General features: G+C 43.6%; 1 protein-coding gene across 1 annotated transcript; it reads right to left on the bottom strand.

Annotated features, from left to right (window-relative positions):
* Positions 1-12,448: 12,448 nt before the first annotated feature.
* On the bottom strand, positions 12,449-15,548 carry LOC146694214 (extracellular calcium-sensing receptor-like). The gene is made up of 7 exons (XM_085430319.1): positions 15,288-15,548; positions 14,889-15,178; positions 14,475-14,770; positions 14,013-14,218; positions 13,656-13,877; positions 13,452-13,575; positions 12,449-13,347 (listed from the first exon to the last, which is right to left on the bottom strand). The coding sequence occupies exons 1-7, from the start codon at positions 15,546-15,548 to the stop codon at positions 12,449-12,451; spliced, it is 2,298 nt and encodes a 765-aa protein (XP_085286445.1).
* Between the last annotated feature and the right edge of the window lie 445 nt (positions 15,549-15,993).

The raw sequence follows: 15,993 nt of genomic DNA, 5'->3' as shown, positions 1-15,993 counted from the left end.
ACCTGTAAAACCACTCCTGTTCTGTGAGTTGTCTTACTGTTGACAGTCTAGTGGACCTGTTGTTATTTCTAATGACACCAACCGAGTTAAAACTGATTAACAATCCCCTCTCCTACTATATGACCAGACCAATTTTCCAGAAATGTTTTATTCAGCAGTGTATATTGAGCTATTTGGCAAAGCTTTAATAATTTTTTTGCACGATGTTCATAAATTCCTCTTCTGACAAATGATCAAAATTCTTTCTCCATCCATCCAGCCATCCATCTTCTTCCGCTTATCTGGGGCCGGGTTGTGGCAGCAGTAGCCTAAGCCCAGACCTCGCTCTCCCTGGCCAACTTCGCCAGCTTGTTCGGGGGAAGACAAGGCGTTCCCTCTCACCAGATATCCAAACCGATATTATGACCAACAGCTCTTATAGCTGTGGAACCAGTAAACATGAGGTGATACTCAAAAGTAAAATTAAATAAACTCTAACAACAGCTTATCAAGCTTAAACGGGCTTCTGTTGTTTATCAAGGCTGACAAAAAAGTTAACATTTTGTACTAGTAAGTCTTTTGTAATGCCATGCAGAGGCATACTACAGTCACCAGGATGTCCTAGATCAGTGGTCCCCAACCTTTTTTGTGCCATGGATCGGTTTAATGTCAGACAATATTTTCACAGACCGGCCTTTAAGGTGTCCCGGATAAATACAACAAAATAAAATTATCCAAGACAAAAGCTGTGGTATTTTGTAACTATATTAAGCCTTAACTCTAGAGGCCCGGTACCAAATGACTCAAAGACCAGTACTGGTCTGTGGCCCAGGCGTTGGGGACCGCTGTCCTAGATCATAGTACGCGTTAATTGTGATTCATTAATTTCACAAAATAACACATAAAAAAATAACGCGTTCAATCGCGCTTTGTATTCCAAGCCGATTAAACTGATGCACACATCAGAGCTACAAAAATGGGAGAATCAGAAAGCGCGTTACCAGGACCGATCTGAGGCAAATTTCATTCAACCCCAGGTAGGCCAATTATGGATCTTCGGATCCACATTATGTCAGCAGCTATTCTCCACCGTGAACTATGTTAAAAACAAACACCGCTCACGCCTCACAGATGACAGCTTACAATCCTGCGTAAAGATGAAAGTGACTTTGTACAGCCCTGATTTGCAGACGCTGTGCGCATTTGGGATATGCGCAGAGGTTCAGGAGCATTACTTCCATTGTAAACATACCACGGCAGACCCGCTGCTTTTCAACATTTCTTTATTGACCACTTTTCACACACGGTTGCTGTACGCATACAGCCAGCTGTAGCTTTTCAGCTCACAGCCTGACAACACAACAGCAGAGAGAGCACAGACTTTAAGGCGGCGAGGCGTGATTGCAGGTGCCGCTCAGGTGCGTCCGACTCCCATGCAGCGGCACTGCAGACCACGCCCCGCCACACACATTAACCAGATAAAATACATATTTAGGCAGAATTTTGCAAATATCTACTTTTTTTTCGCAGCATAGTGCTTTTTTTCCCAATTACTTTTAAAAGTCAGGTCAAGGCTCCAAAAGTTCAAAGGCGATATGAGGGTGGCGGCTCACAACAGTTTTGTTTGCTACATGGATCCTTTTAGTTCAGCTGGGTGTCTTTCCTTTTGTTATATTTCTTTAAGAGTTCAAAATGTGTTAATTACATAAATAAAATGTAAATTTCTCTGTAGCACTTCATGGATTTCTTCTTCTTTTTTTTCTTTTTTTTTTGCCTGTCCCCTTTGGTTCTTTAGCCGTCAGAATTGTTGTCTGAAGACCAACAAGGATACCCAATGGATTTATTTTGCCAAATGGATCATCATGGCATTGCCGTATTGGTCCATTTGATCGACCTTTGTTTTTATTATTTATTAAATTTTATTTTCAGTTGTTACAGACGGGACAGACATGAGTGAGGAATAGGAAAGGGAGAAAGAAAGAGGAAGGAAAAGAAAAACAGAAGGGGAGAGGGACAGTGAGAAAGGGGGAAAAAAAAATCAAAAAAAATCTCCTGGATCACCTGTTGAGAGAGAAAGAAGAGAAAACAACATAGCAACATACTAAACACAACACCATCGCATTAATCTAGCTAAGTGTAAACAGGAGTAAATACTAAATATTCAATGTTGTTGTGCAGCACGCAGGACAGACAGCGCACAATGTGCTTTGAAGTAGCAGCCAAGAAAGGTGTAATTTAAGTCTACGAACAGTGAACACCCGTGTGCATACCTGTGTGGATCAGCGCGCTTGTATTCAAATGGTTTCCACATGTAATGGTCTGCAAGAGGATGTAGAGAGCCATAGCCCTGTCCCCCAGGGCATGAAGCAGGCATGGAGGAGATCCAGGCCCCAGACATCCAGAGGCCCCAGAGTGCGAGAGCCCAAGGAGGACCACCGGAGGGACATCCATGCCACCCTCATGGGAAGGGCTGAGGATCCCCAGACGAGGCGTCACCCAGTAGCCACCGAGCAGAAGCTAGAGGGGGCTGCACCCGCGTGCCCGCCGGCTCTGCCGGCAGCCAGCTGTGCCAGAGTGAACCGAGCCGCAGGCCCAGAGGCCGGAGGCCCGAGGGCCCCCCGCACCCCGGAGGAAGCCTGACCGAGCAACAGGCGCCAGGCCCCCCCAAGTAGCCACCGGGAGTGAGCCGGTACATACCTGAGTGCCCAGCCCCGGACACCAAGAACCACCAATGCACCAACCCCTGAGGGCATCAGTCACCGGCAGGGAGTTTGGTGAGGGGAGATAGGCCTTGGAGGGCCTGGGAGTTCCCAAAGAGGTGGAGTCTAAGACCCGACCTGACATAGACACAGACAAACAGGCACGTAAAGACACAAACATGCATTCCCACCCTCATGCACACATATACAAACACTCAGCACTCACCCAACGTAAGGATTGACATAAATGGACATGTACACACAATCACACTCCCCAAACATACTCTATACCCCGGGTCCAGGTACCCTCGCCCCCAGAGGGGGAAACGGCACCCAGACCCAAGAGATGTTACCCTTCCCCCCGGGGTGGAAGCAAGCAGACCGTCCCAGGCTCCGCAGCAGCAGGAAGGCCAATTGGACAGCCGCACTTCATGGATTTCATAAGCAACACACCTTAGTTGCTCTGTGGATTCTTTTAAAAAGCAGTTAAAAACTTTTCTGTTCAAACAAGCCTTTTGTTGATCTACGTATTTTATATACCTCCATCTCACCAGTCACCTCCACAAACATAAAACAATGAGGCTTTCCCAGGGCAGGCGATACATACAATCTCTCGCAATTCCTGCCGTCCTGCCGTGTGTATCACCAATCTCATTTTTCTCCCTTTAAAAGAACTAGCAAAACAGTGTTAAAAAAAAAATCAGGCCGAGGTTAACCCTTTAAAACCAGTCGGAGCGGGAACGCTCCGTTTTGAGTAACTATTTTTAAATCCCTGTAGAACTGGAACCACGTAAGCTAGCACAATAATTGTTTTTTGCACATGAAACCAGAGGAGTTGTACTTACATCTTATACCATCAGCTTGTCCTAGGTCACAGTTTCCTTCCACAAATGGCCTTGCAAAAACAGCATAAAAAGCACTAGTAGAGCAGTGGTAAACAAAATTCTCTTGCAAGCGCGTTTATTTTATGGTAACAGTTATTAAAGTGTTATTTACCATCATTTTCACAGTTAAGGTGCTTAACTGCTAGATGTAGCAATTTAAGGATAATTGCATTACTTTGCTAGAACAGATGCACTGCCAGAAAGTTTTTGGTGGCACCCTAAAATTTCCTTTCCAGGGCCCTATTTCAGGAAGCCGGTTTAGTGCAAACTCTGAGTAAGTATACGCTGAGTTAACGAAAACTCTGGGCTTTCGGTTTCACAAAGCGAGTTTAGATTAATTCTGAGTGAGTTACTATGACGACACACTCCGTGAAGCTAACCTGCCCCCTAGCAGGTTTACTTCAACTAACCCTGACCTTCTCCGCCTCTTTGTCGGAAACCTGACTGTAGGAAGTGTCAGACACTGCGTGCTCCTTCCTTGAAGAGCCAGTAGATGTTGAAGCCCAAATTCTCCGCAGAGCTCTCCGCCGGGAGAGAGTGATTAGAGCGCGTTTTATCATTTCCTGATGATTTCCTGTGTGAACGTTACCGTTTTTCAGCACAACCTATAATTTATTTGAATAACATCCTCAGGCCTAATATTGCTCATGTGACACATCGCGGACATTCTCTCAGTTCTGTACATATTATTTGTATTGCACTTCGGTTTTTTGCAAACGGGAGCTTTCTGTATAATATTGGTGACGCTGAGCACGTTTCCAAGGCTACCGTCTCTCGGGCAGTCAGGAATGTTACAGTTGCACTGAAACGTCTCCTGTACTCGTTTGTGGTGTTCCCCGGTCATAGACCCACAAGATTTATCAAAGAGGGATGCCACAAAATTGCAGGTATCAGGATGAACAAAACTTAATCCATGATGTGGTGATACTTGAACTACTACTTAAATTTTACATTTATTTTCACGGTTCCCAGGCGTGATTGGCTGTATAGATGGCACTCACATTCCAATCATTGCTCCTTCAGTAAATGAAGGAGACTATGTGAACAGGAAGTCTTTCCACAGCATTAATGTACAGGTACATAGTTCCCTGTAGCATTTCAAACTAACAGATTATTTCATTATAGTAATGGATGCTAATTTGTGTTCTCTGCACTGTGAAGATCATATGTGATGCTGCCAACATTATCACAAATGTGGAAGCCAACTGCTCAGCCTCTGTGAGTGGTGGTGGTGGAGGACCCCCACCTGTTTTTCGGGCCTCCGCTTTTGTTCTGTTGGCTATAACGGGTCGCATATGAGCATACAGAGTAAGCAAATATGTACTTGTAATGTGCTCAGATAATTTCAATAAGTGCTTACAGAAAGAAAATTAATGTAGCCTCTAACTGCAATTGATTTACATAGGACAAACAGACCAAGCACTATGGCTCATAATACAATTACACCTTACCTGTTTGGACTATATTTTTATATTTCATTTTTACTTGCTGCCAGGAACGTTTGGGGCCTGTTGGGTTGCACCTGCGCTCACATCACATCACAAAATAAAATGTATGAAATAAAAAATAAAATATAATATAATAAAATAACTGTCACGGTCCGGGGCAGCGGCCGTGTGAAGAGTGGAAAGGAGGACTCAGATGCAGCACTTACTCAGATGTGAAGGTGATTTATTGACAATACTGAACATAAAGTGGAGATGGCAAAACAGAACTAAGGACGAACTAAACTGGGAGAAACTACACAAAGGGAGTGGCAAACCTGAACATGAAGGGAGAACAGCAGGGAGAGCACGCAGGGGATTCACCGGGTATGAACACAGACGACGCGACGAGGAGCAGAGGAAATCACACACTATAAGTACACAAAGAGACACTGGGAAATCACACAAAGGTGGGGGAAACAGCTGGACCTGATTAACCTGATGAGACAGGGGAACACTAACACCAGGGACCAACAGAGGGAGCACAAACCCAGAACCCAGTATCTAAAATCCCAAAACACAAACCATCCCAAAACAGCCCATGAATAATAAAGAGAATAATAACAATAAGGGACACAAACACAAAGTCACTCAGTCATGGCCGCAAGACCATGACAGTACCCCCCCCTCAAGGGCTGGCCCCAGACAGCCACAAAAAACACACCACCAGACCCGGGCGGGCGGCAGGGGGCCCAGGACGGAGGGACCGGGCCACGACCAAAACGGAGGCCCCAGAGTCCCAAACAAACGTTCACAAAAAAAAAAAAAAAACTCACAGGGGAGCAGAGTCCAAAACACAGTTCAGGTGGCCGGCCAGGGGCCCGATAACACAGGAGGCCAGGATGGGACAGTTCAGGAGGCCGGCCACGAAGAAGGCCGTGGAGGCGCACAAAAGGTTCAGGAGGCCGGCCGTGCGGAAGGCAACGGTGGCCACTCAGGCGAAGAGGGTCCGGGGGCCGGCCGTGCGGAAGGCAACGGCGGCCGCTCAGGCAATGGCGGTCCGGGGGCCGGCCGTGCGGAAGGCAACGGCGGCCAGTCAGGCAACGGCGCCCGGCCAGCGGTCCAGAAAACGGCCGTTTAGCTCCAGACCCAAACGAGGCTGGGCCAGGCGAGGCTGAGGGCACGGAAGCCGGGACCGCAGCAGGCGGAGACGATGATGCAGACACGAAGGCTGGACCAGACGATGATGCAGACACGAAGGCTGGACCAGACGAGGATGCAGACACGAAGGCTGGACCAGGCGAGGCTGATGAGGATGCTGATGAGGATGCTGAAGCGGAAGCTGGACCAGGCGATGCTGATGAGGATGCTGAAGCGGAGGCTGGACCTGGACCAGGCGATGCTGATGAGGATGCTGAAGCGGAGGCTGGACCAGGCGCAGTGGGTGAAGATGAGGATGCTGTGGCCGAGGATGCGGGCACGAAGGCTGGACGAGACGAGGATGCAGACACGAAGGCTGGACCAGGCGATGCTGAAGCAGAAGCCGAAGCCGGACCAGGCGTGGATGAAGCTGGAGATGAAACCGGGCCAGGCGTGGATGAAACCGGGCCAGGCGTGGATGAAACCGGGCCAGGTGTGGATGAAACCGGGCCAGGCGATGAAGAAGCTGTAGCTGAAGCCGGGCCGGGCGAGGACGAAGCTGTAACTGAAGCTGGGCTAGGCGAAGCTGACGCTGTAGCTGAAGCTGGGCCAGGTGAAGCTGACGCTGTAGCTGAAGCTGGGCCAGGTGAGGATGAAGCTGGACCAGAATCAGGCGAGGATGAAGCCAAGGATGAAGCCGGACCAGGCGTGGATGAAACCGGGCCAGGCGAGGATGAAGCCGGACCAGGCGATGAAGAAGCTGTAGCTGAAGCCGGGCCAGGCGAAGCTGACGCTGAAGCTGAAGCTGGGCCAGGTGAGGATGAAGCTGGACCAGACGAGGCTGAAGCTGAAGCTGAAGCTGGGCCAGGTGAGGATGAAGCTGGACCAGAACCAGGCGAGGCTGAAGCTTCAGGCTGAGGCGTGGCAGTAGCAGGTGGTAGCGCTGCAGGTGATGATACTGCAGGAGGCGGCGCTGCAGCCACAGGTGGAGAAGCAGCCACAGGAGGCCGGACGGGCTCCTCGGGCCCCCCAGCCGACGTGGCAGCCGGTGTGGCATGAGGCTGGACGGGCTCCTCGGGCCCCCCAGCTAGCGAAACAGGAGGCTGGACGGGCTCCTCGGGCCCCCCAGCTAGCAAAACAGGAGGCTGGACGGGCTCCTCGGGCCCCCCAGCAGGCGAAACAGGAGGCTGGACGGGCTCCTCGGGCCCCCCAGCGAAAACAGCCGCAGAACCAGTGGGCACCGGGGCCCCCGGCACACATGAAACAAAACCAGTAGGCACGTGGGCCTCTGGGTCATATGAAACAAAACCAGTAGGCACGTGGGCCTCCGGCACCACATGAAACAAAACCAGTAGGCACGTGGGCCTCTGGCACATATGAAACAAAACTAGGAGGCACGCGGGCCTCCGGCACGCATGAAAAAAAACCAGTAGGCACGTGGGCCTCTGGCACGCATGAAACAAAACCAGTAGGCACGTGGGCCTCTGGCACACACGAAACAAAACCAGTAGGCACGTGGGCCTCTGGCACACACGAAACAAAACCAGTAGGCACGTGGGCAGTAGGCCCCTTCAAGTATGTTGACATACACTTCACACAATAAGTGTGCTACACCAACTAAGTCTTATTCTGGCACCAGGCTGACTACAAACATTTCAGAACAGATATACCAGAATAGATTGCCATATGTATAAAAGGTAGCATATGTAGATTAGACTAAACTATTATGTTGTTTTAAGTAAACACCCTTAAACTTACAAGTTTCTTTCACCCACTGTTTTTCAATCCTCATGTTTCTTGCACTTTTTCTATTTCTGGAGCCAGAAGTCACCATACTTAGATGAAAAGGTGTATTGTAGCCGACTAGTAAACTGCTAGAATTTCACTCACTAGAAGCACAAACATATGTGTCAAATCCAGCCATGTATGTTCAAAATCTCCAGATGATATCAACAAAACATGTAGAAGGTTAGTTTGGTCACTGTAATTACAAAAGTGAGGCTACGGTTCTGTAATTGGATGGTTATAGCCATACAGTTGTTAGAAGGTGAAAACTATCCATGTGCTGTGTTGTAAACATCATTTTTAATGCTGTAGGGTTGAACATTTGCCTGTTTGGACTGACCACTGGAGAGACTGTTGGCTTCATTTTCAAACCCTTGAGGTTGCCGTTTGGTTCAGCACTATTAACTGCTCCTAGAAACTGCTATTGTAAATTATGTTTGATGGATGACCTCGAGAAACACAAAACAGCTTATAGGACATCAGGTCAATCCAGTTGTCCTGTTTATAAAGTTAATATACTGATATCAAGACATTAGATTTGACCATTAATGGGTAGAAACAGATACAAATAAAGAAATGTGAGACCTTAGATGTTTAATTCACTGACTGACCTTTGTTAAAACTTGCTTTTGCCGTAAATGATAACACTCCATTACTGCAAAGAGTAAAAGACAGACTATAATATAATCATCTTGCTTCGTAATTGTATGTGTGCGTTTTTTTAAATATTATGCAGGCTATAAATTTTGTTCCCGGGGCCAGACATCTGAGCACTTTGCCAAGTTAGCAGTCATTTGCTGCTATGCAACAGAGAAAATATTTCTTGTTGCCTCTTAATGCACAGGGAGGGAAGACAACATTTACATTATGTAGAGATAATCACGGCTTCATCTGTTAACAGCACAACTTATTGATGTTGGGCAGGGACATCTATGATGTGTGTGGCGGAGCAGTAGCCAGTCTAATGGAAAAGTGTGAGCCTTTACTTCATAATAAATTTATTCCCAAACCCGGGTAATACTTGAGTGTCGGCTAATAAATCTAAACAAGAGAAACCTTTTAGAAACTGATGGAGTCCCTACTTCACTGCTTTCTATCAGCACTAACATGCAACACTTGGATTGGATTACAACGATGCTAATGTATTTTGGCTCTTCTTGTAGGATATATAAGAATGGGTTGATTTTGGTGGGAAGCGAAGTCTGGGATCTAGTAAACAGCCTTCAAACTTCTAAGCTTATCAAAAATCTGAGCAGCTGTGGTCAGAAGACAAGGAAGTTGCGCTTTGGGCCCATTGATGGTCACTACAGCTTGCCAACGGTGGTTGGGAGGATGAAACGCAGCTGCTTCCTTCACATTCTGAAATGGTGAGGACTTGGTGGATGGATGTGAATTGGCTTGTGTGAGGTCCTGGGGGGGGGGGGGGGGGGGGGAGACTCAAATCACAGCTGCAGGGCAACAAGCCATCCACCCGCGTCTCTTTACTTCCTCGCTAGCATCTACGCCCGTTTCCTGCCTAAGTAACGGTATTGCACAGCTGATAATGACGCGTAAAATAATAGCTGCACACATGATGAAAACACTTGACCCCCGACCTAAAGGGGATTTACATCCGACCTGAGTACTCTACTTTCTGTGTGGCCTCAGGAAAGTGTGAAAGGAGACTGATTTGTGCGGGCTTTACTCAGGATGGGAGTGAGGAGCTGTGGTCACAACTCAATCTGTCCCATATGGGAGAGATTGGAAGGGATGAGCTGCATGAGGGGGATCCGTTTGTGAGGGTTTGTCTCATCAAATAGGAACAGGACTGCAGCAGATCAGTCATGCTAAATACCCCAGTAAACTGAAACATGTTTATTTCTTTTTTTTAAATCAATATTCATCATATAGCAATCCCAAGGAGTTAGACTTTGTGCAAGTGTTTAGTGACCCGCGTGTAACAACAGCTTTTATTGTTGACAGTATAAATAACAGCCAATAGCTAACAAGGAATTGGAGCCTCTAGAATCCAGTAGCTGCTGGGGTGCATTTATAGTTTTTTAACATTTCCCAGACTTCCTTGATTATAATTTTGAGTAATACTACATTTATAATCAACAGCAGCTACCATTTTTTACCTCACTGCCTAAACACAAGACATGCACATGAACTTTTGGCTTATGAAGGTACTCACAGGTTTTCTTTGGATGCTCTTTCTTTCCAGTCCAAATCACACAACATCCATTCATTTTCTGAAACCCTTGCTCATATCCCAGCTGTCATGGGCTGAGAGGTTTTGGTTGGCAAAGATTCAGTTTAATTGTGCTAAGTAAGTTAGACAGGCAGCTGTCAGTCGGGGAACATTTATTCAAATAGTAAAATGACCAGTGTGTGTTCCCATCAGAGAAGAAAAAGAGAGAAAGAACAGGAAAAAAAAAAAAGGAATAGACGTCAGCGTGAACTATCGCGTGTCCACCATTACCTGGCCAAAACTGGAAGTGATGTCATTATTCGCACAAAATGTAGATTTTTACCTTTGGGGCCTTATAAGCCTGTACTGGTGTTTTTAAAAGTCATGTTACACTGCTGGAAATAGTTTATTTTGATGCACATGCTGGTTTTTTTGCAAATTTGCATTGTAATATTTTTTTTCCAACAGTATATAAAAATTGGTGTATCTCAAAAATAAAACTATGAAGACACTCAAAATAAATTTCCTGTTGAAAGAAACTATTTTGTGCAACTTTTTTGTATTTACAGTTTTGAGGGACAAACCTCTTAAATTTCTCTAACTATTATGTAAAAAAAACAAAAAACAAAAACGATTTTCTATTTTTTTGTAAATTGCACTTTGTTGCAATTTGTGTAGTTATTATAGACTTAATGCAGAAATATTATTAAAATTTGGGTTATAATGGTTATACTGATGTATAGCAACTTGGAATGCTCCCAAAAATGGCACTACAGCATGTAAAAATATAAAGATAACTCTGGCAGACTTGGTTCTATGGTAGGTCTTAAAGGGTTAACAGATTGATAGCATTTCTCACCAACAATGCTTCTTCTGGTAGCAGATGGGTGCATAAATTAGGAAACAACTATTAGTGCCAACTTTGACAAACAGATTAGTTCTGTGGTAAAAAAAAAAAAAAAAAAAAAGTATATATTATTTTTATTTCCAGTTGAGATTGTTGGCCAAATTGAAAGTTTATCATTTGTATAATGACTTTGAAAGAATCAAATATTAGAGTTCTCTTATTAGATGCCATGATAAACACTTTGATACCATTCTCCTATTCTATTAGAGTTTATTTGCAAAGTCTCTGAGTACAACACACCTCAGTATTGCTGTCATTAGACAGAAGTGAGCTTCACTGACTCATCACATTAGAGATTTTACAAATAAATGGTAAATGGCCTGCATTTGTATAGCGCTTTTCTAGTCCATAGGACCCCAAAGCGCTTCACACTACATTCAGTCATTCACCCATTCACACACTGGCAATAGCAAGCTACATCGTAGCCACAGCTGCCCTGGGGCGCACTGACAGAGGAAAGGCTGCCGGACACAGGCGCCACCGGGCCCTCTGACCACCACCAGTAGGCAAACACGGGGTTAGTATCTTGCCCAAGGATATTTGGCATGCAGCCAGGGATCGAACCGCCGACCTTCTGATTAGTGGCTGACCTGCTCTGCCACCTGAGCTACAGCCACCCCTAAATGACATTTATAAGGCCATGCCAAATTATCTCGATATGATTAAGTCCAGAATTTGACTTCAAAATCATCATTTTCCTTTTTTTGAGCATAAAATAGATTTGTTAGTGTGTTTCTGATAATTGTCCTGCTACATAATCTGACTGTACTTAAATTATAGAGCATGAGCATTTGCCTTCAGGATATCCAGTTTGGTATTCTTTGGACTTTGGTCAGCAGTTTTTTGTTGTTGTTTTTGCCTTGCGGCTCCCCCATGAATACCATTTTTGTCCAGTTTCTTTCTTGTTTTTGAATCACAAACATTCACCCTAACTGAGACAAATTCGGTAGGTAATTGGTTTTAAGGTTCATCCATTTGTGGATAATGGCTCTCACTAAGGGGAGGGCGATTACTTTTCCAGGGCCAGGAAACTTTGGATAGCTGTTTTTCCCTAAATAATTGGATGATGGTCAGTAAATCAATTACCCTAACCCTAACTGGAGGAAATGTTGAAACTTCTGAACCGTTTAAATAAAATAAATTGATTATCAGTCATAAATGAAATTTAATTTGTATCATCTTTTGCTACATCTGGCAATATTGTCCAATTTATTGCATAAAAGTTATTGTGCAAATTAATCAGGTTTTCCAGAAAAAAAAAAGACCTTAAAAAGTATCCCATCCATCTTTTCAAATCACTCCCTTAATTTGTAAATACATTTCTGTGTTTGCTATTAATCACAACAGAAATAATCTTAATTTGACAAAGTAACCAAAACTTTCCTATGCATATTGAATATGTAGAATTTCAGCTTAAAAATGGAATACTAGCTTGTTGTGAAAAGTCCAATATACTCTGATTAATTTTTGTTCATTAAACATTTCTTGGTGTTTTTCTCAGGCTTAAACAATATGATAAAACATTTTGGAACAAATATACACATTATTAGTCCAAAGCTGGAGGCCAGAATGGCAAAGATTTCTACAACTACAGCAAATTTCCCAGGTGAACTAACATATGCTGGGATAAAGGTGATCCACACTGCACAGAATATCAACATGCTGAAGGTGATAAACTTGGCTTCATTGAAATTATCAGGTAATTTGCGGGCTAAGGCGGCTAAAACAAAGCAAAACAAAGCAAGTAGCCCTATGTACCCGAGAACAGCCCAGAAGCCAACAGGAGAGCCTAATGCACATTCCAATATGATTTTCTCCTTGTATGTGGTTAGATTTTTTATTGGAAAAGGGGGACTGAATACTAACCAAAAAGAACATATTAAAACTTGAATAAATGTGAAAGACATAACAGTCATTCTCTGCTGTGGAGGACCAAACCATTTCATCACATTACTACCTGGAATTGTAGCTTTAAAGGCCATTAAAACCACTATAGTTTTCCCAAGTACACAGGAAATACAGAGAACAAAGTTGATACCAAATGCAGTGTGACGCAGCATGCAGGACCACTCAGATGGTGCTCCAATGAAAGTTAATGAACATAAGAAACACAGAGTCAGTGAGATGAGCAGCAGGAAGCTCAGCTCAGAATTGTTGGCTCGGACAATTGGAGATGTCCTGTGATAAAGGAATACAACTCCAGTGATAATGGCCAGACAGGCACCAATGACTGAGAATGTAGCCAAGGTGATTCCTAAGATGTCTTGAAAGGAAAGAAACTCTATAGGTTTAGGGATACAAGTGTCTCTCTTTGCATTAGGCCAGAATTCTTTGTGGCAGGGTAAACAGTCAGCTGAATCTGAATAAGAGAGAAAAAAAATATATAGGCTCCTTGTAATTTCTGTAATTTTCATATGTTCACAATAAAAACATTTTACATGCATGGAATTTTTTTCATTTTACCTGTTGTATTACTGATCTCTCCCTCAGGACACGCTATACAGTCATAGCAGCAGATGGGTTTTCCTTTCTGCAGTACTTTACGAGTTCCTGGAGAACAACTGTCAGTGCACACTGACACTGGTACCTGTCAACACACAAAGGTGGCATAATAAATATAAATTATCTTGTTCAGTAGAGTTAGATTCTCATCCTTTGAGTCATTACTTTTCTGCTATCCTCCATCCAGGTTATATTTCTGTTAATCCAAAGTTCGTGGCCCACTGGTAGTGATGCATCATAAAGCCCTACAGTTATAATATCAATGATGCCACTTTCACTTTTCTGCCAGTTAACGAGCTCATAAATAGCCACAGGATCACCATTAGCATTAAATGACACATCATATCCATTTTGGGAAAAATTTACCTTTTTCAGTTCAGTTAAAATCTGTAAACATGAATAAAGAGAGAGGGTGGGAGAGAAAGGAAATAGATAAAATAGTGCAATAATCAATATTAATACAAAATTGAATTCAAGCAGGTGATGAGGGAAACTGCCATTAAGATATTTATTTCTTCTGACCTGTTTGGCCTGCAACTTGGTTAATGTGTCACACTGAGCTGTGACATTTGCTCCTCGACACATTGCATTATGAATGGCATGTGCTATTGCATACACAGCTTTGTACACCATGTTAGTAATTCTGAGCTGAGATGTGTCAGTGTACTGATTATGGAGACTGTTTATGTCTTCTTTTCCATCACATACCTTCTTGTCTGCAACAGTATCTAAAAATAAACAAAGACAGAACTGACATTTTAAACTCTGAAATTCAAACTAGTCTCAGATCTCTTTTATGTACTTTCCACTGTGACCAATATTCTGAAAACCATACGTACGTGTGTGTGTGTGTGTGTGTGTGTGTGTGTGTGTGTGCGTGTGTGTATAATATTTAATTGAAAACTGCTAAGCTTATGGATCAACAGTGCACCTTGTAACACCAGAAGTTTGACAGGATCATTTAAACCTAGAAACATTCCTTACTGTTTTTAAGTGTGCAGTTGAATGAATCTTCCCAAAACTCAGTAAGTACTTGAGAAGCAGCCACTTCAGAGGGAGACAGATTCAACAAGAAGTCTCTTAGACCTGGAATTACTGACTTCGGAATCGCAAATCCAATGGCCCCAGCACATAAATGGAATCTCTTTAATTCTGAGTATGTTATCCATGACTCACTGCCTATCCACTGGCGTAGTGGGGAAGGCTCACGTGAAAGCTCCTCCAACAATATCTTCATGTCTCCTAAAGCTGCAAATGCCACCACAACTGTAGCTGTAGACCTGCTGAGACGACATAGTGCATTTGAAAAATGTTTTTGTGTCTTTTTACATCATCAAATGTTTATTTTAAAGATAATTAAACAAGTCAATGCACAATAATTATCTCTGATGAAGAAACCTGCGGATAACATCTGCCACTCTCTGAATTCTGCTCTGTGGGTCTGTCCGATAGAAAGACACAGAGTATTCCACACAGATCCCCTCTTTCTGTGCTGCTTGGAGAAAAGAAGCCATGCCCTTATTTCCATAATCCGAATCTGACCGAACAGCACCTATCCAAGTCCAGCCAAAGTGTTTCACTAGCTTGGCTAGTGCTTCAGCTTGAATCTGGTCACTGGGGACTGTTCTGAAAAAACTTGGGTACTGCTGCTTGTCAGACAAGCATGCACATGTGGCAAAGTGGCTCACCTAAACCAAAAGAAATAAAACAGTGTAGCTCAGAAAATACTGCAAACACAAATATCACATGGCATATTTTAAATACAAAAATGGACAGAAATTGGAAATTGGCATTTACCTGGGGAATGTTAAAAGAACTGATGACTTGTGACAAACTGATGGATGTCATAGACCCAGAGTCCCCAACAACGGCCATCACCATACCAGATTGTGAGCAATTGTTACCAATGAAAAACACAGGGTCGAAGCTATTTAGAAACTGAAATGCCACATGCACTGCCACAGCCACTGATGCACATGAGTCATAGATCTGATACCCGAGCCTAATTCCGGGCAGCAGCTCTGTGCTGTTGTTAATCTCTTCTATGGCAAAGATCATTGCACGTAATGATTGCAGATCATTAATCCTGCAGAAAGTTAACTCACTTTTAGAAATTAAACTACAGACTTAGGTTAAATGTCACAAGAAAACATTGTAGGAGTTGTGGGTTTTGACCATGGCCAAATAATGACTTAAATTTTTACGGGCACTTCAACACATTGCTTCATCAGTTAAATTCAGCAGAAATGATTATCATGATAAATCACAAAAATGTATAAATAAATATGTAAAGGCTTGTCATTTCCTGTTTGATTTTTGTAAGATTGTTGTTTAAAAATATGATTTCTGTTTTCAAAAACACAAATATTACTTCCACAAATATAAATGACTGACTATTGGAATATTTTTCTTGGTGATTTTTTTCAGAACCATACAGAAGCAATGTAATACCACAGAAAATAAAACGTGAAAACATTTTCATTCTTACATAGTGCAATATGTT

Source organism: Copadichromis virginalis, linkage group LG14, assembly GCF_057382275.1.
Source record: "Copadichromis virginalis isolate Kocher_CV1m ecotype Utaka linkage group LG14, C_Virginalis_male_GT1.1, whole genome shotgun sequence".
Taxonomy (NCBI): Eukaryota; Metazoa; Chordata; class Actinopteri; order Cichliformes; family Cichlidae; genus Copadichromis; species Copadichromis virginalis.
Note: the sequence above shows the minus strand (reverse complement) of the source record. Positions and strands in the feature narration are given on the sequence as shown.

Excerpts from the sequence above, each read along its gene's own strand:
- LOC146694214 (XM_085430319.1), bottom strand. The coding sequence starts at position 15,548 with ATGATCTTTGCCATAGAAGAGATTAACAACAGCACAGAGCTGCTGCCC. Across the intron at positions 15,179-15,287 it reads GTTCTTTTAACATTCCCCAG|GTGAGCCACTTTGCCACATG; the intron begins GTAAATGCCAAT and ends CTTTTGGTTTAG. Across the intron at positions 14,219-14,474 it reads CAACTGCACACTTAAAAACA|ATACTGTTGCAGACAAGAAG; the intron begins GTAAGGAATGTT and ends GTTTATTTTTAG.